The sequence below is a fragment of the Oncorhynchus tshawytscha genome, linkage group LG08, assembly GCF_018296145.1.
Source record: "Oncorhynchus tshawytscha isolate Ot180627B linkage group LG08, Otsh_v2.0, whole genome shotgun sequence".
NCBI lineage: Eukaryota > Metazoa > Chordata > Actinopteri > Salmoniformes > Salmonidae > Oncorhynchus > Oncorhynchus tshawytscha.
The window spans coordinates 17,138,255-17,151,965 of record NC_056436.1 but is presented as its reverse complement, the minus strand read 5'-3'; the positions used below and the strand labels follow the sequence as shown (position 1 = coordinate 17,151,965).

The following is a 13,711-nucleotide window of genomic DNA, read 5'->3' as shown; positions in this document are numbered from 1 at the left end:
TCCTTTTCATCCTCCCCTCCTTTTCATCCTCCTTTTTCATCCTCCCTCCTTTTCACCCTCCTTTTTTTTTACCCTCCCCTCCTTTTCACCCTCCCCTCCTTTTCCCCTCCTTTTCATCCTCCCTCTTTCCCCTCCTTTTCACCCTCCCCTCCTTTTCACCCTCCCCTCCTTTTCACCCTCCCCTCCTTTTCATCCTCCCTCCTTTTCATCCTCCCCTCCTTTTCATCCTCCCCTCCTTTCACCCTCCCCTCCTTTTCATCCCTCCCTCCTTTTCACCCTCCTCCTTTTCACCCTCCCCTCCTTTTCACCCTCCCCTCCTTTTTCATCCTCCCCTCCTTTTCACCCTCCTCCTTTTCATCCTCCCCATCCTCCCCCTTTTTCATCCTCCCCTCCTTTCATCCTCCCCTCCTTTCACCCTCCCCTCCTTTTCACCCTCCCCTCCTTTTTCACCCCTCCTCCTTTTCCCTCCTTTTCACCCTCCTCCTTTTCATCCTCCTTTTCCCTCCTTTTCATCCTCCTTTTCACCCTCCCCTCCTTTTCACCCCTTTTCCCCTCCCCTTTTTCACCCTCCCCTCCTTTTCATCCTCCCCTCCTTTTCACCCTCCTCCTTTTCATCCCCCCCTCCTTTTCATCCTCCCCTCCTTTTCATCCCCCTCCCTCCTTTTCATCCTCCCCTTTTCATCATCCTCCTCCTTTTCATCCTCCTCCTTTTCACCCTCCCCTCCTTTTCACCCTCCCCCTTTTCATCCTCCCCTCCTTTTCACCCTCCCCTTTTCACCCTCCCTCCTTTTCACCCTCCCCTCCTTTTCACCCTCCCTCCTTTTCACCCTCCCTCCTTTCACCCCTCCTTTTCACCCTCCCCTCCTTTCACCCTCCCCTCCTTTTCACCCTCCCCTCCTTTCACCCTCCCCCTTTTTCACCCTCCCCTCCTTTCACCCTCCCTCCTTTTCACCCTCCCTCCTTTTCATCCCTCCCTCCTTTCACCCTCCCCTCCTTTTCACCCTCCTCCTTTTCATCCCTCCTTTTTCATCCTCCCCTCCTTTTCATCCTCCTTTTCACCCTCCCTCCTTTTCATCCTCCCCTCCTTTTCATCCCTCCCCTCCTTTTCATCCTCCCCTTTTCATCCCTCCCCTCCTTTCACCCTCCTCCTTTTCATTTTTTCCTCCTCCTTTTCATCCTCCCCTCCTTTCACCCTCCTTTTCCCCTCCTTTTCACCCTCCTTTTCACCCTCCCTCCTTTCATCCTCCTTTCATCCTCCCTCCTTTTCATCCTCCTTTTCATCCTACCCTTTTCACCCTCCCCTCCTTTCACCTCCTCCTTTTCATCCCCCTCCTTTTCATCTTCCCCTCCTTTTCACCCTCCCTCCTTTTCATCCTCCCCTCCTTTCACCCTCCTTTTTCATCCTCCCCTACTTTCACCCTCCTTTTCATCCTCCCCTCCTTTCACCCCCCTTTTTCATCCTCCCCTTTCATCCCCCCCTCCTTTTCATCCTCCCTCCTTTCATCCTCCCCTCCTTTTCATCCCCTCCTTTTCATCCTCCCCTCCTTTTCATCCTCCCCTTTTCACCCTCTCCCCTCCTTTCACCCTCCTTTTCATCCTCCCCTCCTTTCACCCTCCTTTTCATCCTCCCCTCCTTTCATCCTCCTTTTCACCCCTCCATCCCCTCCTTTCACCCTCCTTTTCATCCTCCCCTCCTTTTCACCCTCCCCTCCTTTTCATCCTTCCTCCTTTTCATCCTCCCCTCCTTTCACCCTCCCTTTCATCCTCCCCTCCTTTCACCCTCCTCCTTTCATCCTCCCCTACTTTCACCCTCCTTTTCATCCTCCCCTACTTTCACCCTCCCTTTCATCCTCCCCTCCTTTTCATCCTCCCCTCCTTTTCACCTCCCCCCCTCCTTTCACCCTCCCTCCTTTTCACCCTCCCCTCCTTTCACCCTCCCCTCCTTTTCATCCTCCCCTCCTTTTCACCCCCCCTCCTTTCACCCTCCCCTACTTTCACCCTCCCTCCTTTTCATCCTCCCCTCCTTTCACCCTCCCCTCCTTTCACCCCCTCCTTTCACCTCCCTCCTTTTCATCCTCCCCTCATTTTCACCCTCCCCTCATTTTCACCCCCCTCCTTTTCACCATCCCCTCCTTTTCATCCTCCCTACTTTCACCTTCCCCTCCTTTTCATCTTCCCCTCCTTTTCATCCTCCCCTCCTTTTCATCCTCCCCTCCTTTTCATCCTCCCCTCCTTTTCATCCTCCTTTTCATCCTCCCCTCATTTTCACCCTCCCCTCATTTTCACCCTCCCCTGCTTTTCATCCTCCCCTCATTTTCACCATCCCCTCCTTTTCATCCTCCCTACTTTCACCATCCCCTCCTTTTCATCCTCCCTCCTTTCACCTTCCCCTTTTCATCTTCCCCTCCATTTCATCCTCCCCTACTTTCACCCTCCTTTTCATCCTCCCTCCTTTCATCCTCCTTTTCATCCTCCCCTACTTTCACCCTCCTTTTCATCCTCCCCTACTTTCATCCTCCTTTTCATCCTCCCCTACTTTCACCCTCCTTGTCATCCTCCCCTACTTTCATCCCCCCCTCCTTTTCATCCCCCCTCCTTTTCATCTTCCCCTCATTTTCACCATCCCCTCCTTTTCATCCTCCCTACTTTCACCTTCCTCCTTTTCATCCCCCTTTTCATCTTCCCCTCCTTTTCACCCTCCCCTCCTTTTATGTCCCCTCCTTTTATGTCCTCTCCTCCAGCGTAATCGAGTCTTACATAATTTTGCCGATCAAAAGAAAGATCTGGAAAACAGCAGTTGGCTACTAGTCAACCTGTAGAATAACAGTCCCTTATCTTAACCTTAGTCTGATATTCTTTTAAATTAATGTCACCAAACTAGATGGACATCTTTAAAAATATGTGTACCTGTTTAGCTATAAAGATCTGGCCCTCTGATGAATAGACCTGAATTGTGTACTTGTGTTTTCCCTCTGTAATCATATTGGTCCTGCCATTCTGGTTCACTGCCATTTAACCGTTTCTCTCCACAGAGGAGCTGAAGGACTACCTGGTAGGTGAACATGCCATCAATAAGGTTTTCACACTAGGTAACACGGAGTTCCCAGTGAGCTGGGACAATGAGATCAAACTTTGGACATTCCTGGAGACCAGGGCTGCCCTGCTGCTCCAGACATACAAGACCAGCTCCCAAGTCAGTGAAGATTTCACCCACCTCACTGTGTTGTTTTGGGTCAGCGTGTCTACTCTGTATCAGTGTTGTATAAAGTAATGTTTAGTATATTTCAACAGGACCCATTCTCAACCTGATAAGTTAACAATCTCTTCCTCTGCCTTCTGTATGTTATCCCTTTCTCTCTCTGCTTTCCCCACTGTCTCTGTCTGTCTCTGTGTGTGTGTGTCTGCTCTTCCCCTCTATCTCACTCCCTTCCTCTCTGCCCAATGTCTCCCCACCTCCCTCCGTCCTCCAGGATGACCAGTGTGTGTTGGAGAATCCCGACCTCTCCTTCCACTCCCGTGTGGCCATCCAGCTACGCCTGGCCGAGAAGCAGATCCTGGAGAAGGTTGTGGCCAGCGGCAAGGCCAGGCGTCTGCACTTCCAGCAGCAGCAGGAGGAGGGCGCTCCGCTGCCCCGCTATGAGGAGAGCGACATCTCCCTTCTGGAGAACGCAGAGGCCGACACCAAGCTGCCTCTTATATTGAGGAAACTTCAGGAGGAGGACGAGGAGGGAGACGACCAGGCAGCGGTGGAACGGGTGTTAGCCCAGGTACAGCAGCTGGGACAAGGGAATGCAGCCAGGGAACTAGCCTCCCTCATAGTCAACGGGGATGGTGGGAAGGTGGTAGTCAACGGGAATGGTACGGACGCTAGCCCAGTCCTGGAGGTTGGTGTGGACGCTAGCCTGAATCAGGAGGCTAGCAAAAAAGTTAGCTTAACCTCCTTGGACGCTGGCCAAAGTGCTAGCCCTGCCCAGGAGGAGGATGGTATGGTTGCTAAGTTCACCACGCCAGACGCTGCTGACGCTGCTGACCCAGCTACCACCCAGGAACAAGAAGGCCAAATGGAGAACAGAGGAGACAAGGCTACTGCTTCTCTCTCACAGGAAGTGGACGTGGACCTGAGTGCAGAACGAACTGGAGACGTGCCCAATGTGAACAGTGTATAGGTGTAATCATCATCTAGCTAGGCCTTATTGCAGAAGAAGAGCAGTGCCAGCCAGTCAGTCAGCCAGTCAGTGTTGTCTCTCTTAAGTGACTCACAGAAATAAAGGAGCTAAGAATTAATGAAGAATTCAGATTTAAAAAACTGAACACTGTTGGTTGGTTCATCCCTCCTTCCACTGCTTTGTTAGTTTTACCTCCGTACCGCAGCAGATGGCACACTGCCAGTCAATGTCCCTCCCCTTTCCCTTCTATCTGAGCAGTAAACGTTTCTAATATTTTATGAACAACTGGCTTTGTTTTTTTCTTTTACAGTGCTTCACTGGTTTACCTTGAGATTATTGATACACGAGCTGTTGAGACAATGGTAGTTAGTAACAATGGCAGCGCTGGTTTCAGTTCCACTACTGTAGGGTGAACAGAAAGAAAGAACAGATTGAATTTAGTTTAATGTTATCTCCAGCAAGCCAAAATCTTATCCTAACAGCTTTACCCCTCACTCCTCAGTCAGTTTATTACTGTGGTTTATCTCGATATACGGCTGCTATAATTTCACTTGACCATCTTCTTCGGTGGTGTATTCGGCTCTTTGTTGCTCATTGTTTGAGACCATCGCTGCCCCTCTTTCTCACGTTACACTCCCTGGTTTCACTCAATAGCATTTAAAATACAACTGAAGGAAACTTTTGACACAAAATCGCGGATATGTCCTGTGCTCTTTTTCTGGGAGCAATCAGCATTTTATTTCTCTACTCGGAGAATAATGTACAATTTTGAAATGTGATGGAAAATTTAAGGAAAATAAGTGCGTTTATTGAGCGAAATTAGATGACTAAAAGAAGGTGTTTTGGGTCGTTTTTGAAAACGTTAAATAATTACAATGTTTAAAATGTTAAACTTTATTATGAATGTACCTCTGCTCCAAGTTGCAGTTTAATCACCTGAGGACAAGTTGCAGCTTTGATGAAGAATATGACTAATGCTATAGTCTATTATGAAAAAGCCATAACAGTCAGAATGGAGACTAATTCAAACTTCTTCATCAGCAAGACAGGGCAAGATGTCATGTGACCTCCTAGACGTGTCTCACATAAAGGACTTCAACTCATTTCTGTTAGATTATTGTTTTGTTGGACATCCTTAGTGTTTTTGACTCCTCCTTTCTCCACTCCAGAAAGAAAACAAACAGAACATTGATAACGCGGTCTCTCATCCAGTCGCTATTTCTCCACATGTTTTTATTTGTCTTTATGATCTCTGCTCTGTATTTCAAAGCCTAGGTTGGTTTTCTATTAGCATTGAATGGCAGTGAGACATGAGGATGTCTAGCTTGCTCTCGTTGTTAGATGTAAGCACTTAAATAACCCTTAGCTTCAGTACACCAGCTGTTGTTAATATTATCATGTTATCTGTTATCATGTCGGGACGGCCGAGGGAGCTAATTCAGAATATTGGTGTCTGCGTTCTCCCCCTGTGAATAAGCCATGTGATGGATGGTGGATATGAGGGGCACCATTACCACCTCACTAGTTAAAGTTAACCTTACTCCAAAGTGTTAGCTAGTGCTGCTTATTATAACTTGTCTATCTATAAGTTGATGCTGTTACCAACCTCAAAGTGAAAGAGTTCTGAGATCTGAGTCTATTCTACTGTGTAGTTTAAAACTAAAAGGGGTTTGTTTTGTAACTTTTAATTGAACTATCACCATGTTGGTTTCCTTTCTGTATTTTCATTCACTCATCATTTGTACCATTCTCTACCGGTCAAATCAACCTGCTGCTTTTCTAAAGACTTTTTTTTTCTTGTTACTGAGAATCTACCGACTGCTTTAACCAATCGTACTCTCCAAGCAATTCACAGCACCTGGTGTATCCAGAGCTGTCCTTGTCCAACCAATGAGTGACAAGGACTTGACATGATGGCACAAACGGACTGGTACTCTGGTCCCACGTCGGTACTCTACGTGCGTCCTCTGACATTGATAGTTGGTGGTAACATTGGACTTTAGTGTCCTCATTACTGTTTGATTAATATTGTAAGTACAATGTATGAACATTGTTAATGTACGTACAGCAGTATCCCCAACCCTGCCACAGTATCTGTGTGTTAGAGATGCTGACTATGAGTATGACGTGCCTCTTCTCCAACGCCCAGGAAGTTACAATTCAAACTCCCATTAGACATTTCTTCATTTAGTCCCATTATGACCGGTATGTACTTGTGGAAGGCTACCTGAGAAGCAACTGAAAACCATGCCTCCACTATATTAAGCCGTTGTAGACTCCTGACCTGTGGGTGGCAGTAATGAGACGCCCAATTTGTATTTTTTTCAGTTGCTTGGGCATTTTATCTAGATCTTTTTTTGGAAGTTCAAATGATGATGATGACGATTGCTCAGTGACACTCCATATTTGGTGAGTAACAAAAGTATTTTGACATAACGCGTGCAGAGCTGTCTAATGGGAGTTTGAATCGGAGCTTCCTGGGCTTTAGAGAGGAGGAACGGCATACTCATCCTTGAAATCTCTAGCGCACAGATACTGTGGCCCCTCAACCCTCGGAAGCCAAGGCTTCTCACATTCTGTCAACCACACAAGATTTGTGCCAGCCGACCCTAACCCTTACCCTAAATACAGTGTAAGTACAGTGAAAAATGTAGTAAGTACAATAGTTGTTACACTGTGCTACAGCACATCCAGATATGCAGCAGTTTTGGGCTTGTTTCTCTGACTGTGAGAGATACCGAAGGTTGTGATGTACACTAACTATGGAGGACAGAATACAGTCATGAAACTGTCCACATGGAAACAGATTAAAGTTCTAATTTCTCACTCATTGTCTCCTGCCTTCTTCTCTCTTTCTTTTGATAAGTCTTTCAGCCCATCCTCTCCTCCAGAGACACAAGGTCACCATCCCTTCTGATGTCGCTTTCTCTCTCACTTTCTTTCTCTCACTTTCTCTCCCTCTCTTCTCCTTTGTTGGGGGAAAAAGTTTTATTTAATGTATTTTCCCTTTCTCTGGCCCTATTACAAATTTATAAAAGAAACATTATCTTGAATCATTTAATTCGGGGCAATTAAATTTTGAAATTCCCCATTCATAATGCATTGGAGCTCCAAGATAAAACCCCTTTAATCCTTGAATATATTATTATAATGGCCGTGGGGGTGGGCAGTGGAGAGAGCGGCAGTCCTACACATGTCCGCTATTGTTAGTACTCTCTGTGTCAGCAGCCTACTGTAGTGGGAGAGCAGGGGGAAGGAGGGATGAGGAGGAGAGGGACAGGAGCAGGCCTGGGACCAGTGACTCCAAAGTAATCCTTTGCCATAAATTATAAACTCCCCTACAGTTCAAGTCAGAAGTTTACATACACTCAGATTGGAGTCACTAAAACTTTGTTTTTCAACCACTCCACACATTTCTTGTAAACAAACTATAGTTCTGTCAAGTTGTTTAGGACATCTACTTTGTGCATAACACAAGTCATTATTCAAACAATTGTTTACAGACAGATTATTTCACTTATAATTCACTGTATCACAATTCCAGTGGGTCAGAAATGTATATACACTAAGTTGACTGTGCCTTTAAACAGCTTGGAAAATTCCTGAAAAGGATGTCATGGCTTTAGAAGCTTCTTAGGTTAATAGGTTAATTGACATCATTTCAGTCAATTGGAGGTGTACCTGTGGATGTATTTCGAGGTCTACCTTCAAACTCAGTGCCTCTTTGCTTGACATCATGGGAAAATCAAAAGAAATCAGCCAAGACATTTTTTTTGTTGACGTCCACAAGTCTGGTTCATCTTTGGGAGCAATTTCCAAACGTCTGAAGGTACCACATTCATCTGTACTAACAATAGTACACAAGTATAAACACCACGGGACCACGCAGCCGTCATACCGCTCAGGAAGGAGAAGCGTTCTGTCTCCTAGAGATGAACGTACTTTGGTGCGAAAAGTGCAAATCAATCCCAGAACAACAGCAAAGGACCTTGTGAAGTTGTTGGAGGAAACGGGTACAAAAGTATCTATATCCACAGTAAAACGAGTCCTATGTCGACATAACCTGAAAGGCCGCTCAGCAAGGAAGAAGCACCTGCTGCAGAACTGCCATAAAAAAGCCAGACTGGTTTGCAACTGCACATGGGAACAAAGATTGTACTTTTTGGAGAAATGTCCTCTGATCTGATGAAACAAAATTAGAACTGTTTGACCATAATGACCATTGTTATGTTTGGAGGAAAAAGGGGGATGCTTGCAAGCCGAAGAACACCATCCCAACCGTGAAGCACGGGCGTGGCAGCATCATGTTGTGGGGGTGCTTTGCTGCAGGAGGGACTGGTGCACTTCACAAAATAGATAGCATCACGAGGGAAGGAAAATTATGTGGATATTTTGAAGCAACATCTCAAGATATCAGTCAGGAAGTTAAAGCTTGGTCGCAAATGGGTCTTCCAAATGGACAATGACCCCAAGCATACTTCCAAAGTTGTGACAAAATGGCTTAAGGACAACAAAGTCAAGGTATTGGAGTGGCCATCACAAAGCCCTGACCTCAATCCTATAGAAAATTTGTGGGCAGAACTGAAAAAGCGTGTACGAGCAAGGAGGCCTGCAATCCTGACTCCGTTACACCAGCTCTGTCAGGAGGAGTGGGCCAAAATTCACCCATCTTATTGTGGGAAGCTTGTGGAAGGCTACCTGAAACGTTTGACCCAAGTTAAACAATTTAAAGGCTAAATACTAATTGAGTGTATGTAAACTTCTGACTCACTGGGAATGTGATGAAAGAAATAAAAGCTGAAATAAATCTCTCTCTACTATTATTCTGACATTTCATATCCTTAAAATAAAGTGGTGATCCTAACTGACCTATGACAGGGAATTTTTACTAGGATTAAATGTCAGGAATTGTGAAACTGAGTAAATCTATTTGGCTAAGGTGTAATGTAAACTTCTGACTTCAGTTGTACCCATTTTATTTTTCTCCCCAATTTCATGGTATCTAATTGGTAGTAGTTACAGTCTTGTCTCATCGCTGCAACTCCCGTACGGACTCGGGAGAGGCGAAGGTCGAGAGCCATGCATCCTCCGAAACACAGCCCAGCCAAGCCGCACTGCTTCTTGACACAATGCCCATCCAACCCGGAAGCCTGCCGCACCAATGTGTCGGACGAAACACCGTACACCTGGCTAACGTGTCACCGTGGAGTCGCTAGTGTGCAATGAGACAAGGCTATCCCTGCCGGCCAAACCCTCCATTAACCCGGACGACGCTGGGCCAATTGTGCGCCGCCCCATGGGTCTCCCGGTCATGGACGGCTGCAACAGAGCCTGGACTCGAACCCAGAATCTCTAGTGGCACACTGTGCCACTCGGGAAGCCCTAACTGTACCTATTTAATATAGATTTGCAGCCGCCACAGCCCAGCCAAACGCTAGGGCCCATTTTGTCATGCAAGTGTTTATTTACCAATAGCATCCAATCCATTTCTCCTGGCCTGAGAAGGGGTGGTAGAGAGGAGGGTGAGATGAGAGTTTTGTTGGGGGATGGGGAGAGGGGAGGGTAGGATACAAAAACACACACTCAGGCATGCATGTTACACACACATTCACTCTTGAGCCATTGCTCGTATGTACGGTATCGCTCACAGACAGACATTTGACTCCACCGTAGGAAGTTCACTGTTTGCACTCGGCTGTGAGTCTGTTGCAACCACATGGATAAGAGATGATGGGACTGTACAGTGCTAAAAACATCAGCAGCTGCTCACTGCCCATTACGCTTCTATATCCAACTACAGTTCTGTCTGTTCACGCTGACAGCTAGAGTTTGGCTAGAGGTTAGGCTGTTATTGTCTCACACAGAGACACTATCTTTACAGTATGTGTGGGATTGCGCTCTGTGAGAGTACAATATAATGCTACTGTCTTCTTGTGGTTGGGCCTCCCCTAACCCATCTTAACCTCGGTGGATACACTAAGCCCACATGGAGGTTTGTGAAGACGACAGCAGCATGTCTTGGGGGTTAACGGTCATGTTTCTGACACAAGCCACAGTCAGAGAGTCTGGGTTCTCTGATGTCCGCTGTGCTTCTGTCAGTCTCCATAGATAAACCATCTGTTTGTCCATTGGTCTGTTCTCTGTCTGTTTTGAAGTGGTTTCCAGAACAAGTTGATCAACTTTGTGTCAGTGAAAGATGCATTGTGGCATCTGTCTGTGTGACCAAAGGCTGTCTGATAATCACACATGTTGTCGTCAGTTAGCCTTACTATATTTCAAGAAAAGAGTTTCAGACACCACACCCTGTTTTGCACCGGTAAAGCATCTGAAAAGTACCGTTTGTGTATATTTAAGTGATCCTTGCTATATTACAATTCCCACCAAGTGGGATAATCATATTGGTGAAATGCATAGGGTGTTTTTCTTTCACGCCTGCGACCTGGGTTTGCTTCCCTGCCCACCATTTACTACTATAGATATATACACACATCTATCTATTTGAGTGTACAAAACATTAGGAACACCTTCCTAATATTGTGTTGCACCCCCCTGTTGCCCTCAGAACAGCCTCAATTCATCAGGGCATGGACTCTACAAGGTGTTGAAAGCGTTCTACAGGGATACTGGCCCATGTTGACTCCAATGTTTCCCACAGTTGTGTCAAGTTGGCTGGATGTCCTTTGGGTGGTGGAGCATTCTTGATACACGGGACACTGTTGAGTGTGAAAAACCCAGCAGCGTTGCAGTTCTTGACCCATTCAAACCAGTGCGCCTGGCACCTACTACCAGACCCCGTTCAAAGGCACTTACATCTTTTGTCTTGCCCATTCACCCTCTGAATGGCACACATACAATCCATGTCTCAAGGCTTAAAAAAACTTATTTAACTTGTCTCCTCCCCTTCATCTACACTGATTGAAGTGGATTTACAAGTGACATCAATAAGGGATCATAGCTTTCACCTGGTCAGTCTGTGTCATGGAAAGAGCAGGTGTTCCTAATGTTTTGTGCACTCTGTGGAAAATATATACAGTACCATTCTTTTAACCAGCTTCATGAGGTAGTCACCTGCAGTGCATTTGAATCTAACAGATGTGCCTTGTTAAACATTAATTTGTGGAATTTCTTTCCTTAGTACGTTTAAGCCAATCGGTTATGTTGTGATCAGGTCGGGGTGTATACAGAAGATAGCCCTATCTGGTAAAATACCAAGGCCATGTTATGGAAAGAACCGCTCAAATAAGCAAAGACAAACCACAGTCAATCATTACTTTAAGGTTAGTCAATCCGGGAAATTTAAAGAACTTTGAAAGTTTTTGTTCAAGTGCAGATGCAAAAAACATCAAGTGCTATGATGAAACTGACTCTCATGGGGACCGCCACAGGAAAGGAAGACCCCAGAGTTACCTCTGCTGCAGAGGAGAAGTTCATTTAGAGAGAACTGCACCTCAGATTGCAGCCCAAATAAATGCTTCAGAGTTGAAGTAACACACACATCTCAACATCAACTGTTCAGAGGAGACTGTGAATCATGCCATCATGGTCGAATTGCTGCAAAGAAACCACTACTAAAGGACATCAATAAGAAGAAGAGACTTGCTTGGGCTAAGAAACACGAGCAATGGCCTTTGGACTGGTGGAAATCTGTCCTTTGAGAAATTTGAGATTTTTTGATTCCAACCACCCGTGTCTTTGTGAGACGACGAATAGTAAGTGAATGGATAATCTCTCCGCATGTGTGGTTCCCACCGTGAAGCATGGAGGAGGAGGTGTGAGGGTGTGGGGGTGCTATGCTGGTGACACTGTCTGTGATTTAGAATTCAAGGCACACTTAACCAGCATGGCTACCACAGCATTCTGCAGCGATACGCCATCCCATCTGGTTTGCGCCTAGTCCCACTATCATTTGTTTTTCAACAGGACAATGACTCAAAACACACCTCCAGGCTTTGTAAGGGCTATTTGACCAAGAAGGAGAGTGATGGAGTGCTGCATCAGATGACCTGGCCTCCACAATCACCCGACCTCAACTCGTTTGGGATGAGTTGGACCGTAGAGTGAAGGAAAAGCAGCCAACAAGTGCTCAGCATATGTGGGAACTCCTTCAAGACTGTTTGAAAAGCATTCCAGGTGCAGCTGGTTGAGAGAATGCCAAGAGTGTGCAAAGCTGTCATCAAGGCAAAGGGTGGTTACTTTGAAGAATCTAAAATATTTTGATTTGTTTAACACTTTCTTGGTTACCCTTGAATGAATAGTTATGTCCAAACTTTTGACTGGTACTTTATGTGTGTATGTATATGTGTGTCTGTTTTGAGGTGGGCTTCGCTAGAGTTTGGCTCTATCCCCTGTCTCTCTTCCCTCCCTCCCTCACCGCAACTCAAACTCATCTTCACCCCTGCGCCCCTCTCACCCCCCGTCCCGTAGTCTGCCTGAGCCTGAAGGCAGCATCAGAGCTCATAATGGAAGTGTCCATGTATTATTAAAGAGGAGGGGTTGGAGGGGCTCTGGCTTAGCGTGACCGGCTCGGATCTCCATGCGCCTGCCTCCATGAAAGTGACATGTGGAAAAAGTGATTGACAAGCGAAGTATTTGGCGTTGAAAAAGTGTGACTAGTGCACGGGATAGAGAGAGCGGAGTGCCTCAAATGTAAGAACAGAGAGGGAGAAAGCGAATCGAGGCAGAGTGGGTGGGTGGGAGCTTTGGGTGCGTTTTTGCTCTGTCGCTGTGTTTCTTGCTCTCTCTCCTCTCCTCAGGGTTCTTAAGCACCTTGTGTGTGGAAGGGAGGGGGGGGGTTAAGATTTCAATAGGTGAAGTGATACAACAAAAGCAGGATTCATCTCAGCTGCGTTCTGTGTATGAGCATGGTAAAAGAGGCAATACTGAAGCGGAGAGGAGGGGCATCTTAGGAATGAATTGAGCAAGAGAGAGGAAGTGATATCAATTTTCACTGCATTCAATTTTTTCATTTAATTATTTAGTCTCTTGACTTGTACCTCTGAATTATATATGCATGGCTACTGGTTTCCGTACACATTAGTATCAAGGTTATTATAGTTTTGTGTTTTAATATTTAGTTTTTATTTCTTGGATTTTTGATTTTCATTTGAAATTCAGTTTAGTTTCAGTTAGTTTTCAGACCTGCTTTACTAGTTTTTATTTATTTGAAGTTTTAACATTTCTATTTGTTTTTTAAAATTTAGTTTCAGTTTCATGCAGGAATTAGCTAGCTATAAGCCATTTTGTGTTGTATTGTTTGTTTTTAGTGATGTCACTTCTTGCCACTGAGGAGCAGTAATGCATAGGGTGATGGGTCAGGACACTGGTAAGGTTTTAAATGATAAAGTCACTCTCAATATGACTTGGATTTAAAAGGATTAGTGCCAAGACTGGTGAAAGAAAATATGTTAGACCAATCACACATGGACCAATCAGATCTCCACCGTGGTAGAGACGGCACAACAGCTGAATAGATTTGGCATTGGCCCTTAAAAAAACTAAAACTGTTTATTTTAGTTAGTTTTGCACTCAAAAACAATAGTTTCAGT

At 45.7% G+C, this 13,711-nt stretch overlaps 1 protein-coding gene across 2 annotated transcripts in view; it reads left to right on the top strand.

Moving 5' to 3' along the window:
- The window catches only part of LOC112256871 (actin-histidine N-methyltransferase), a 47,313-nt gene extending 40,319 nt beyond the window's left edge, over positions 1-6,994 (top strand). The window contains exons 12-13 of one of the 2 annotated variants that reach the window (XM_042325290.1): positions 3,033-3,052; positions 3,471-6,994. In XM_042325290.1, the coding sequence (XP_042181224.1) occupies positions 3,033-3,052; positions 3,471-4,166 (716 nt within the window). In that variant the 3' untranslated portion in view covers positions 4,167-6,994. Of the gene's footprint in view, positions 1-3,032; positions 3,194-3,470 lie in introns of both variants that reach the window. The other variant, XM_042325289.1, reaches the window with a different exon arrangement.
- Positions 6,995-13,711: the final 6,717 nt, after the last annotated feature.